At 33.6% G+C, this 12,529-nt stretch overlaps 1 protein-coding gene across 4 annotated transcripts in view; it reads left to right on the plus strand.

Annotated features, from left to right (window-relative positions):
- TTC13 (tetratricopeptide repeat domain 13) overlaps window positions 1-12,529 on the plus strand; it is a 39,094-nt gene that overhangs the window by 8,034 nt on the left and 18,531 nt on the right. For all 4 annotated transcript variants that reach the window (XR_004496345.1, XM_015622029.2, XM_015622030.2 and 1 more), the window contains 8 exons: window positions 1,502-1,572; window positions 3,848-3,913; window positions 4,717-4,809; window positions 5,885-6,001; window positions 6,859-6,969; window positions 9,380-9,462; window positions 10,602-10,743; window positions 12,010-12,184. Coding sequence is in view for 3 of the 4 variants with exons in the window: in XM_015622029.2 (XP_015477515.1) it covers window positions 1,502-1,572; window positions 3,848-3,913; window positions 4,717-4,809; window positions 5,885-6,001; window positions 6,859-6,969; window positions 9,380-9,462; window positions 10,602-10,743; window positions 12,010-12,184 (858 nt within the window). In the remaining variant the exon portion in view is untranslated. The remainder of the gene's footprint in view (window positions 1-1,501; window positions 1,573-3,847; window positions 3,914-4,716; window positions 4,810-5,884; window positions 6,002-6,858; window positions 6,970-9,379; window positions 9,463-10,601; window positions 10,744-12,009; window positions 12,185-12,529) is intronic.

Consider the following 12,529-nt stretch of genomic DNA (forward strand, 5'->3'; position numbering starts at 1 on the left):
TATAAATCTTGATTATCTTTCATCCTCCACATTTTTTTCTTAACACTGGAATGGATGAGTTGACATTTTATGTCCCAGCTCTTCTGTGTTCTGGGATTGTAACCCAAAAGATGATACTAATAACTGTATAGTCTTGAAGAAGAATGAAATAAGTAAAATTCAAGAGCTTTATATCCTGACCTTCACCCTACCCATTTTTTTCCCTTTTTTGGCAATACTGTGTATTTGTGCCAAGTGAAACTTTTTATGTATTGAGGAGAAAGCTTATATTGCACACAAATATTTCCTTTTTAATAATAGAAGTCTCTGAGTATGAGACAAGCTCTGGATTAAATACATTTTTATTTATCTTTCATTTAACTGTTTTCCTTTCTAATGAACTGTGCTTAGCAACACTACCAAAACAATGTGTCTTTGCCTGCCTGAAAGATAAGTGTCTGTGTCCTATTAATAATGCCTTTGCTTTAACTGACTGATTTGTCTCTTTTCATGTTTGAATAAATAATTAAGTTAAGAGGTGCCTCTTCCATTCTCTTTGGATGACTGCTAAATTCATTAAAAGTGAGGAAAGGTGAAATCCTGCTCATAGTTCCACTGCCAGCTGTTTGAACAAACTGCCTGGGGAAAAGTTCTAACTTTCATAGCTGTGGTCTTCAGATACTGTGTTTTGTTGGCAGTGTAGGCAGAGCTTAGTTCAGAGTTAAGAATTGTGAGAGATTAAAACATGCAAAATGAAACAATCTTGAGATACTCAGTTGTTAGAACTGGACTTCAGTCATGCAAGCACAGCTACAGTTTTCCAGTCTTGTGATTTGACTGTATTTTCATATCTTATGGAGATTACAGGAACATATTTCTAATGGTCTGTTTCTTTTTCAAACACTTGGCTTCTACTTCAAAACGGGGGGATGTGCAAGAACTTGAAAGTTTTTCATAATTATAACTTAGGTAAAGACTCGGTTGTTTTTCAGTTTCAATTTTATAAATAATGAAATCGGTTTAGCTGAGGTATTTCTGGGTAATTCAAGTGAAGGAAAACCTTATTGTGAACTAATAAAGATTAGCAATATGTGTACAAACAAGTAGAATTTCCCTAATCAAATTGTCAAAAAAAGTTAGTGATAGCCAGGTGGCACTTTTAATTGAGAAAGCATCCATGGTTACTGTATTGGGATCATAGTACCTCTCCTGCTTATAAGTATTTTAGAAGCAAACATGGGCCTTTTCCTGAGCAACTTGTAAAAAGGAGAGAAAGAACCCACAAACAAATCACAAAACCTGACAACAGCTCTGAAGAGCACAGTATGAATTGAGTAATTAATGCATGCTAGGTAGTGGCTAAGGGAAGTCATGTCATTTTGGTAGCCATTCAGGAATCCTCTGACTATTTTAATCTTCACTGGAATGTAGGAACTTAAACATTTTACAATTTGGTAGTATTTAATATTTTTAAAAGTCTGGTTTTTTGTTTGTTTTATTTATGTTTTTAATGTTTTGATAGCAATTGCTTACGTGTTGATTGGCAACGGCTTGTATGATGAAGCTATACGACATTTTTCAACAATGCTGCAGGTAAGTTTTCTGCTTCGACCCCAAAAATAACTTAATGAAAATACCCATTGCCACATATGGCTTTTAATAAAACAATTATTAAATTAAGGATTTTTAAATGAAAGTAATTATTCTACTGTTTGTTCATTTTCTTTTCCATCCAAACATAAGCATACTCTTAGAACTGGGTGATCAGTATCTTGGTTATTTGGTGAGTATTTTTCTCATCTGTAGGCATAAAGTTTTTATGGCATTTTGACCAAAAAAGCACATGTTTTCAGAAACCTGACCTCTGCAGAGCTGAAGTTTTTTAGATTGTCTGCTTATTGTGTAGGCTGAGATATTTTAAAGTAGACTTTTTTGGGTGACAGCATGTTGCCAGTAGTGTGAGAAAAAAAGCTCTGATAGAGATAATTTATTGCTAGTGGCAAGTAACACATTGCTTTCACAAAGATAAATGATTTTATATGCTGACTTTATCCTTTTTCAATGGTAAGAGTTTGATTGGTTTAATATATAAAGAAAACATAACTAATACTTATATTGTGGGTGTTTTTCCTGACCAAAATAAAGAATTTAGAATCTTCTGTGGTTAAGTAGGAGATAGTAACATTTAAAAGAAAACCAGCTCGAACAATTTATAAGCTTCAACTAAAGATGATTTCAAAGTACTGCATTTTTATGGCTAAAACCTGGAACATCCAGAAGCATGGACATACTTTTTCATTTTAACTGTTTAAAGTACACAAATGCAAGCTGAAAGCAATACTGCAAATAATAGCATGTATTTTTTCTTAAGTGTCATATGGCTTGTTCTTAAATTGAGTGGAAGTGTGGCAATTTAATGGAATTATTCCAGGGAATTTATCTGAGGACAAGAACCTTTGGGGTTTTCGTGTGCTTTTATTTTTATTTGGTTGATATAGGTGTTAGTGATATCTGTCTTTGATTTGTTTTAATGTGAGGATTTTTTTTTTACCCTAATGAGAAGTCCTGCTTCCAAAACCACTGGATTTACATATTGTTTCCTGTCTTTATTCAGAAGGAAACTTAAAACAAGTGAAGATAAGCAAGATACACCAACTGTAGAAAGATACTGGGGGAAGTGTTTATGTAGTAGAGTACTTCTGCAATGTCCACAGCTCAGTTTAAAGTATGCTTTAATATCATGCTTATGGTATGCGTGAAAGGCTGTAAAGTGATCATGATTGTTCATTGTCTATTTTCTACAAGGCAATTTTAAATACATATAAAGTGAGCATTAAAACATTTAACTGAATAAAACAGCCTTGCTTAGCCATGGTATTAAAAGTAGGAAGTTGCCTGCTGTTGATGTTGCCAAGTGTAAACCTGGAATCAGCTCAAGTCTGGCAAGCTGCCAGCATTGATATGCCACGTATTCTGTTGTTTTGTCCATGGCAGAGTTTGTTTCTTGGGAAGCTGTTTGTTTCTTGGCAGATGTCCCAATTAAGTAAGACCAGGCCTGTGCAACAAACTTTTGTAGCACAGCTGTGTACATTGCAGAAGATGGTGTGATTCCTGATTGATTTTCAAGGAAACTTGAAAATCACAGCCATAGGCATTGTTGTCAACACTATTGTGTTGACAAAACAGTTTTGCTGTGTCATACTTGAAATTTGTGTGGAAAACTGTGGTTGGAGTAAATGACATCAAACAAGAAGTAGATTTACTATGTAGGGTGCATGAAGTACCCAAATAGGAAAGTCACAAAATCAAATCTAACTCTAGGAAAGTTGGTTTGAATTTTGCAGAACTATTTAGAATACTTCTGGTTTTAGTTGCTGTCTGAATATAAATTTCATCAGGATGACACAATATCTTGCTCCCAAATTTTACATCTCAACTTTAAATTGCATACAAAATAAACTTTGAGTGGCCAAATTGTATGTTTCTTATCAGTTCAGTGACATGAGACAGAAGTTGCATAATTGCCAGTAAAGTTACAACTAATGAAGATTGGATAACAGAGTATTCTAATGAATACTGTGTATTCTAATCTATTCCAATGTACATTGTGTAGTAGCTTCTGGTAGGTGGTCGCTGGCACTGTAACTGCACACTTTGGCTTTTTTACCAGACAAATACTCCAGAACAATTCCATTAAATTGAATTGGAAGTTGTGAGCATATGAACGTATGGACTGTAATACAGTAAATTTCTTTGCCTGGCAGCTGTGGTTGTTCATTGCTTACTACTTTAGATCAGCTAAAATTAAATACATATTGAAGAAACCAAAAAACTCACACCACAAATTAATATTTTATTTGTTTAACAGGAGGAACCAGAGCTGGTTAGTGCAATTTATGGACGAGGGATAGCATACGGAAAAAAAGGACTACATGTGAGTAGATAATTTTTTTAAATTAATACCCAACTGAATTATTGTAGTCTGAAATATAAGAAAGCCTGTAACTGGAATAACTAGACTGGTTAGAATGTATTAAGTACAAAGTCTTTGTGCTGTCCTACTTCCCTGAGGAGTCCCGTGGTCAGTGCTCAAGCCATGGGTGTGTTTGCTTTGTGAGACCGTGGCAGTAAAGCTACACGACATAAGTGTGCCAAAGGAGAAGATAAGGCACTGTTGTGAGTTGTAGATAGTAAGGCTCTGAGCCACTGCTTCTTGAAAGAGTTGCCTGTTAAGATAACAGGCAGTGTCTTGCCTCTGAGAGACAGGTTTATGATGTCCCACTGAATTCATCTCCACATCTGAGCTGTATTTGGAAATGAAAAAGTATTTTATTGCAGCTTGGGAGCATTGTCAGCTCTTCCAATACAGTAAATTTCACATTGGATGTCAGCGTGCCTGTGTGTTGGAGTTGGTGTGGGAGCTTGAACCAGCTTTGCTGCCAAGCAAGGTACCTCTGGAGCTATAAATCTAATATTTATTCACAGATCTAAATTAATAAATTATTAGAGGTACAACACAAAGATGATGTATACAAACAAAGTTTGGTTTTATTGTTTGTAACAGGTTTTTTTCCCATCTATTTGCAGAATAATGCATCTTGATGTTTTTAGCAAAGAGCTTTTAATATAAACAGTTACACTTTCAGACACTTAGTCAATCTAGTTGTCCTTCATCTTGAGAGTATATTAGTCTAAGTATGCACCATTGTTCACCTTGTTTATTTTTCTCCTTTTCAGGATATAAAAAATGCTGAACTTGCTCTGTTTGAGCTCAGTAGGGTGATTAGTCTAGAACCAGATCATCCTGAAGTGTTTGAACAGCGAGCAGAGGTGAGCATTTTTTTTAATGTCTTTTCAGACTTTCGGAGAAGTTGCAATTATACTTATGTTATCTTTCCAATTGTATCTTATTTAATGTCTAAAGCTTGGTGTTCTGTGAACATTCCACCTTTCTTTTAAAATATGCACATTTCCTCTCAAACAGTGTAATTTGTAGAATATTTAGTTTTAAAATAAGACTTGGATCATATAGAGTTACTCTAGCCAATGGAATGGCATATATTATGTTTAAGTGTTCAGTTTTTGACATAATATATAGCAAGATCAATTGTGTTTAGGGGTTTTTTTTAATAAAATGAACCAAAATATCGCTTGAACCTTAACGGTTTGCACCTTCTGTCACCTTAGTAAATCTGTGAATACTAGTTGTTAAAATACTAATTTTTTAAAAAAAATTAAATGTTTTGGGTTTGTATTTGTGCATGTAATTTAAAAATAATTCCAACCCACATGTATTTTTTATTTTGAAAATCAAGTTTTGTTTTGATAACTAAATTACAGAAAATGGATGTCAAGAAGCAGCTTTGTAGACAAACCAAAAGCATAAATATTTAAGTTAGCATACTGTGTAATGATAGCTGCCATAATATTCACAGTTTTAATGGCTTTAGTGATCTCTTAATATATTTTTGAACCTTGATCCAAAAATGTGAAAGGCATTCAAATAATTGGAAATGGATCATTTTCCATTGGTGGAATTTTTTTTTCAAATAAGGCTTAGGAGAATACTTTAATTACATTTTCATTTGAATGTGTTGAAATAACTTGAAATTGAGTATATTGCTTTGACTGATTTGATTTTAATTTGGAATACAGGGTTTCTGTGAATGCAGTGATGTTCATGTACACTGATAGTTTTGAGAAAAATTCTTTCAGATTTACTCTTTTCAGGATTTTAAAAGCCATAATTGCTGAAATTTATAGTGGAACTTTCTAGCCTATTCTAGCAAATACAATTACTCTGTTACAGCTGAACATGGGAAATAATAATATTCATATTCATATTTCTAAAACAAATCTATTCAGTCTATATTCTCTAAACTGTGTTTTTATTTTATTCTCTTAGATATTGTCCCCACTAGGGCGAATCAGTGAAGCATTATCAGATCTCACCAAAGCTATTCAGCTTCAGCCATCAGCAAGGCTCTACAGGCACAGAGGTACCCTTTACTTCATATCTGAGGTAAGTGGATTTGGGGGATTCTCTTTGGCTTTGGTTGTGGGGATGTTGTTCATTATTTTGTTGACTTCTTTGCTAGTTGTTACTTTTGTTCTAGAACTTCTTTCCTATTTAGTTAAAAAAAAAACCTAAACAAATAAAACTATAAAAGCCCTGATACTCCTGTAGCTGGCTTTCTGACTGTTCAGAGGTGTTCTCTAAGTATTTAATTTGCAAATCTATTTAATGAAGTATTTCATTTGCAAATCTATTTAATGCAGAGAATCAAAGGACAAGTACCTTGCATGCACACCTCAGATTTTTTTGTTTGAGGAGCAGGATGTAGGTAAAGACCTTGACTTGATTTATAACCTGTGGCTGCATTTAATTAGTATTGATAAACAGCAGTCTAAAAAGGAAAATAGTTACGGTCAAGACAGTAAGTCCTCTATATACTTAAGAAGAAACACTCCTCAATAACACAATAAACAAAAAACCCCTACAAAAATACTTAAATCCCATTTTGCTATGTGATCTGTGTATGTTCTTAAAGCTTTAATGTAGGTCAAGTAGCTTGATCTTCAAAGATAGTGTGAATACTAGATTGCTGATTTCCTACTTGATTCTTCTAATTTCACTCTTTGCTTCCTGCTCTTTTTCCGTTTACATTACTATGTTTTGTACAGTACTTCCTGTAAAAGTTGGAAGTGTATTGTGCATTCTTTGATGTTCTCATTGGTAGTTGATAATCATTGCTGCTTAGCCTTGAGACTGATTATATATTAAATAAAATTCTGTAATTTACTTTTATAAAAATGAAAGTTTATATCTCTTTATTTGTATGGTGTTTCCTGTGTCATCTGAAATCTTCTTTATCATAGGATTATGCAACAGCCCATGAAGATTTTCAGCGCTCACTGGAACTGAACAAAAATCAGCCTATAGCTATGCTTTATAAAGGCTTAACCTTCTTTCACAGAGGACTTTTGAAGGTAAAACTATATTAAACAATAGTTGATGTAGAATAATACCCTTTATTTGAAGTTATTTCCATAAAGTAGTAGATAAATCATTGGTGTTGATATATGTTTTCTCTCACATAGGGAAGATTTTTAAGGTAAAAGAATGCAAGCAAAAAAAAAAAAAAGATTCCATGATATGTAAATACTGCAGGTCTTGTTGAATCTTAGTAGATTGGTGATAACAGACATGTTTAAGGAGTGCTTTGAAAGAAATTTGTATTTAGCACCTCTTCTAGTATTTGAATGGTTATGTTCAAAAATTTCAGAATGAAATAAAAATTTCTTAGGTTTTGGGAGGGGGAGAGGGATGAAGAGGAATATAATTTTAAAACTTCCTCAAATGAGCTAGGGAGTAATCAAAGAAGTGCTGGTAGACCCTTGCATTTATGCATGTTTATTTCAGTTATGTGTTGTTTCTGGAAGGCTGATACCTAACTTGAGGGAATATAGTTGCTCCTTCAGTTTCTAAAATCAGCAGGGAAGTAAGTTCTTCCCATCAGTTCTTCCCATCTTTTTTAATTTTTCATCATTTTTTGACTCAAAACTTCTCTCTGTTTTAAGTATAGTAATATTGCCCCTGTTTCTTGTTTGTAAAGTATTTAGAGGTACTGCTGCCATTTTTCAGAGAGGATTATAATTAGACAAGTTCTCTGAAGTCCTCAGTTTGAAAAATGAAGATGCAATGGTGTGATTCCTGAATTCCAACAGTGAAAACTGCCTTTTTTTTTTAACCTCTGATAGCAGCTTGGGGTTCGTTAAGGGTTGTATGCAGAGTCTGGAGACAATCCAGGACTCCTGAGTTTCAGTCCACTATCTTTCATAGGCAATCACTATTTTTTAAACTCTTTTTTTTCTTCAGTCCACTTCCTCATTTTTTAGTACCCAAGAAGGTATTTTTTTCCGCAGTCTTACAGAATGCTGTGAGAATGTCAGACTGTTGTTGAACTTTCGTTGTCTGTATCTTCTTGCAGTAAGAAGAGATGCTTGCAAATAATAGTTTGGATTTCTGATTTTTGATATAGGCAACAGAGACCCAAAAAAGTGATGATGAAAATACAGCTGACAAAAATAAATGCTGTCTCAGTTTTGCAGAATAGAAACAAAGTTTTCTTCTTTCTGATATACAGGTCAATACATTTCTGCACTACCACCTCCTTCCCCCCAGTTTCTTTTCTCAAAGGAAGCATCTTCCCTCTCTGTTATTCATGTTCAGAGAGATCATCACTGAGTGGTTTTTCATCCTCAGGTACACCTTAGCTTCCAGTCACATTCAGGCTGCCTTTTAAAGGAAAGCTACACACGCCATCTGCTAGGTTTTATAAGGCTTCTTGAAAACTGAAGATTTGGGTTGAGGGTAGCTGTGTTCATTTTTGAGTGAAGAGAGATTTATTTGAATCACTGCTTTTGGGAATAATAATCTTGGTTTTAAAATTTACCTGTAGTATATGAGCCTATCCGTAGTTGTAGATGATTGTCCTACTTTTTTGTTCAGTGAGTATTTTTGCACACATTGTACCTCAGAATGTATTTGATAGTTTTTCTAAATAAGAATTTCTAAATCAACTAAAGATACCAGTCATTCTTTTCTTACAGCATCTAATTTATTGCACTGAAGACTTCAAGATACTTTTCAGGCATTCCTTAGTAATATAAAGTAGTTGATTATTCCATCCTTAATTCTAAATCTCAGTATTGAATATTCCAGTTTATGTAGCCACTCTAGTTTGAAAAGCTGAATTTTTAATCAGTTTCTTTGAAAAGGAATATTTCTTTAACCACATGCTTATTTTGTTAGCTTTTGTTTTTATTACATTGTATTCCTCACAACAGTAATAGCAATAATAGCAGCAGCAGTACATACTAGTGTGTGAAGATGATAACTTACTCTGTAATCCCTCAAGAGAATGATTCCAACTGAGGAAATAACAAAGAATGCAGTAAGACAATTAAAGGCAGAGTGTGGATTTGAAGCAGTCTTTTGGCCTCCAAAACTTAAGGGGTGTATTATGAATGAGGAAGAAAGACTGTAAGGAGAGACTGCTGTGCCTTAAGGACCAGACTGAGCTTTGAAAGCAAGCTCTGAAGGGATTTCATCTCTGAACTCTATGAAAATACTAAAAGAATGGCTCATTCCCACTGCATATTAAGACAAAAGAATTCCAGCTAAATCTGTCAGTACTGATCAATACAGATGTTTCAGTATTTCATTTATTATGTCATAATTTTTACTCTATAGATTTTGTAATAAAGTCATGCCTTGTTTGTTCCTTCCAAAGCTTTTGATTTATAACTGTACATTCCATAGGTAGTAACTGCTGAGGATGCTGAAATTCAATGAATGTAGTAAGTTACAAATTTTTCTGTTGGTCCATTTCTGTAGGAAGCCATCGAATCCTTCAAAGAAGCTCTGAAGCAGAAAGCAGACTTCATAGATGCCTATAAAAGTCTGGGACAAGCCTACAGGTACTCATATTCAGAAGTCAGTTTAAAGTAGTTTTTTCATCTGGTTGTGTTCTTTAAAATGCACTCTACATTTTACACATTTGTTACAAAATTGTGCAGAACCAAATGTGATATGTGGTAGCTCCAGTGGCTGGTATAGCTGTGTCAGGATATGTCCAATATAAATAATTTCTGTGTTTGTTTTGTATTTTAATTTAGTCTCTGGTATTTCTTTGAGTCCCCCTAACTCAAAGGTTAGTTAAATGGCAGATTTCAGTAAGATGTGTTTCAGGTGTGCAAAATGATTTTTAAATGATGGAAAGATTTAAAACAACATAAGCTACAGCTCATTAAATCCTGCTTCAGATGTAGTGGCTTTGGTGTTCATGCAATTACTTGAAACTAAAGAGCTGTGGTTAATCAGCATTCTGCTAAAAAATATTTTTGGCAAATGTTTTTAAAACCAGTAAATCTTGTTTTTTTTCTAGAGTTTCTCTTGTTTGAATTAATTTTGTCTAATATAATAATCTTAAAGAAATCAGTGTACTGAATTAAAAAACTATGATAAATTAAACTGTATACTATTTCTATTTTAATTTTTTCAGAACAGTTTCTCTGTGACTGTTTTTACTGTCTGCTTACATGTACAGCTGTCTTGCACATGGAGTAATTCTAGTCAATAAATTTTTAATTAGTTCCAGTTTTCAAACACCATATGCTTTCTTCTTACTCAGAATTGAAGTAGTTGGTCAAGTTTTAAAAACATGTTTGTACTTAGAAGTTAGAAAGACCTCTCAAATATATTTTCTTCCAAGAATGCTTTGTGTAGAAGTTTTATTTACATTAGTTTCTGAAGAAATACCTTAGACATGTGTTTTTACAGCTTTTATGACTGCTGAGGATTGTGCAGATTTGTGGTCTTGTGGGGTTGTATTTCAGAGTACACATTTCTGGGAGTAAGAAACTCTGTGCAGCTGTTCTGTTATTACCACAGAAGAATAGTTGCAAAATTACTGCTTTTGTTATAAAAATTTTCCATTGGTGCTGTGTTTCTCTTCAAAGATATCCCCTTTGGGCACCTTAAAGTCACCTTTAACAGGTAATTTTTTGTCACTGTTGCCTTCCATATTTTTCACTTTCCACATTCTGAAATCACCTAGAGAGCTTGGCAACTTTGATGCTGCTACAGAGAGCTTCCAGAAGGCTTTACTGCTGAATCAAAATCATGTTCAGACATTGCAGCTCAAAGGAATGATGCTTTATCATCATGGTAGCTTAGATGAAGCACTGAAGAATTTTAAGGTAAGCAGGCTCTAAGTAAACACAAAATTTAAATGTTTTAACAAGGTCTTGTTAAAAGACAAGTGCAATAAAATGGACAAATTTCAAAGTTTTTTCATTCTGAGTGTGTGTGCACTTGAGCTAGAAGTATTTCTTTCTGCAGTCTGGTTTAAAAAATAAAACCGAACAGTTTGTAATTGAAAAAGTAATCACTAAGGTGATTTCTTTAACTGTTTTATGCATTTGTAAAACCAGGCACTGGCTGAAATGTTTTATTTTCTATTTTAAACTGGTAATTGTGTTCTTACTGATACTTAGACTTGAAATCTAAAGCTTTTTCATATTGGATGAAAGAAGAAATGTACTAGTCTGTAATTTTCAGCTGAAAATAAGTTACAATGTTTATCTAGTTTTTCTAGAGTATTTTTTTCTGACAGACTCAGCATATGTTGTGATTCATTGTGCTTACAGAAATTTTCATGTTGCCAAAATCTTGCCTATCTCTACTGGCTTGACTATCTCTACACTTAAATAATTGCCTTATTTTGTAGACAGAACAAAAAAGGCAGATGTTATTTGTATGCCCATACTCTTAAAACAGGGAATGAAATAAATTTCATTTCCAAATGAGTCAGTGCTTATCCCAAGGAGAACACTTTTATGTGAATTATTACATATTCACCTTCTATAAACCATTTTGTGGATATTGGTGTGATTGAAAAGATACTTCAACTTCTGAGGTGGTGATGCTCTTCTAAATAAATGTAATTGCTGTAAGAATTGGAGCATTCATTTATGAATCATAAACAGGAATTTCCTGTGTGTTTAATATAGAGTAAATAGCTGACTAACATAGAAGTGTACTAATGCATGAAGTAGTGAAGGGATGAATAAGATATGTATCTGTATAACTAATCCAAAATTATTTGTTATATTGTGTATTTTGGAGTATATTTTTTGAGTATATTTTGAGTATATTTTGGAGTGTATTTTGCCTAATTTCATCCAGCTAATGTTGAGCTAATATTGTTAGAGCAAAGTGTGCAAAGCATATTTGCGTTGGCAGAGTTTGGGTTTTCTGGTTTTTTTCCCCTTTGATAAAGCTGAAAATATTTTTTCTTACATTTGCTAGCAAATGCTCAGCAGCATTTGAAAGAAAATTATGATGGAAGTAGATCGTAGTAATCAAGAAATGTTTTCACATGTCTTCTGACCAGACAGGTTGGATTATTTGAGGATACTCTTTCTGTCTCTTGATTTATGGGTGCTTTGCTCCTTTAATCTTAGAGATGTCTACAGCTAGAACCATACAATGAAGTGTGCCAGTACATGAAGGGTCTCAGCCATGTTGCAATGGGACAGTTTTATGAAGGCATAAAAGCTCAGACTAAAGTTATGTTAAATGATCCTCTGCCAGGACAGAAGGCCAGTCCAGAATATCTTAAAGTGAAATATCTCCGAGGTAAGTTGGAATTGTTTTGGTTTTTTTAAAATTTTGTAAATTCTTCAAGGACCCTAGAAGTGCAAGCTTGCTTGTAGTTATGGTCATTTTAGAGAAACGAGTGTACATTCTTGTGAGCACTGTTGAGTATGTATGTTAAGAAAATGTACTAGTGCAAATACTGATTCTTATTGTTCATACAGTTAAAGCTAGGTCCAAAAATGGAATATACATTTCTATATAAATGAAGACTGTGGTGATACTTAGTTGAAAAAGATTTATTTCTATCTTGGAATTTGGGTAATAGTAAAATTATATTATCAAAAAATAAATGACTTATTAAAGTCATGTTGTTTAACTGACAAG

This window comes from Parus major, chromosome 3 (genome assembly GCF_001522545.3).
Source record: "Parus major isolate Abel chromosome 3, Parus_major1.1, whole genome shotgun sequence".
NCBI lineage: Eukaryota > Metazoa > Chordata > Aves > Passeriformes > Paridae > Parus > Parus major.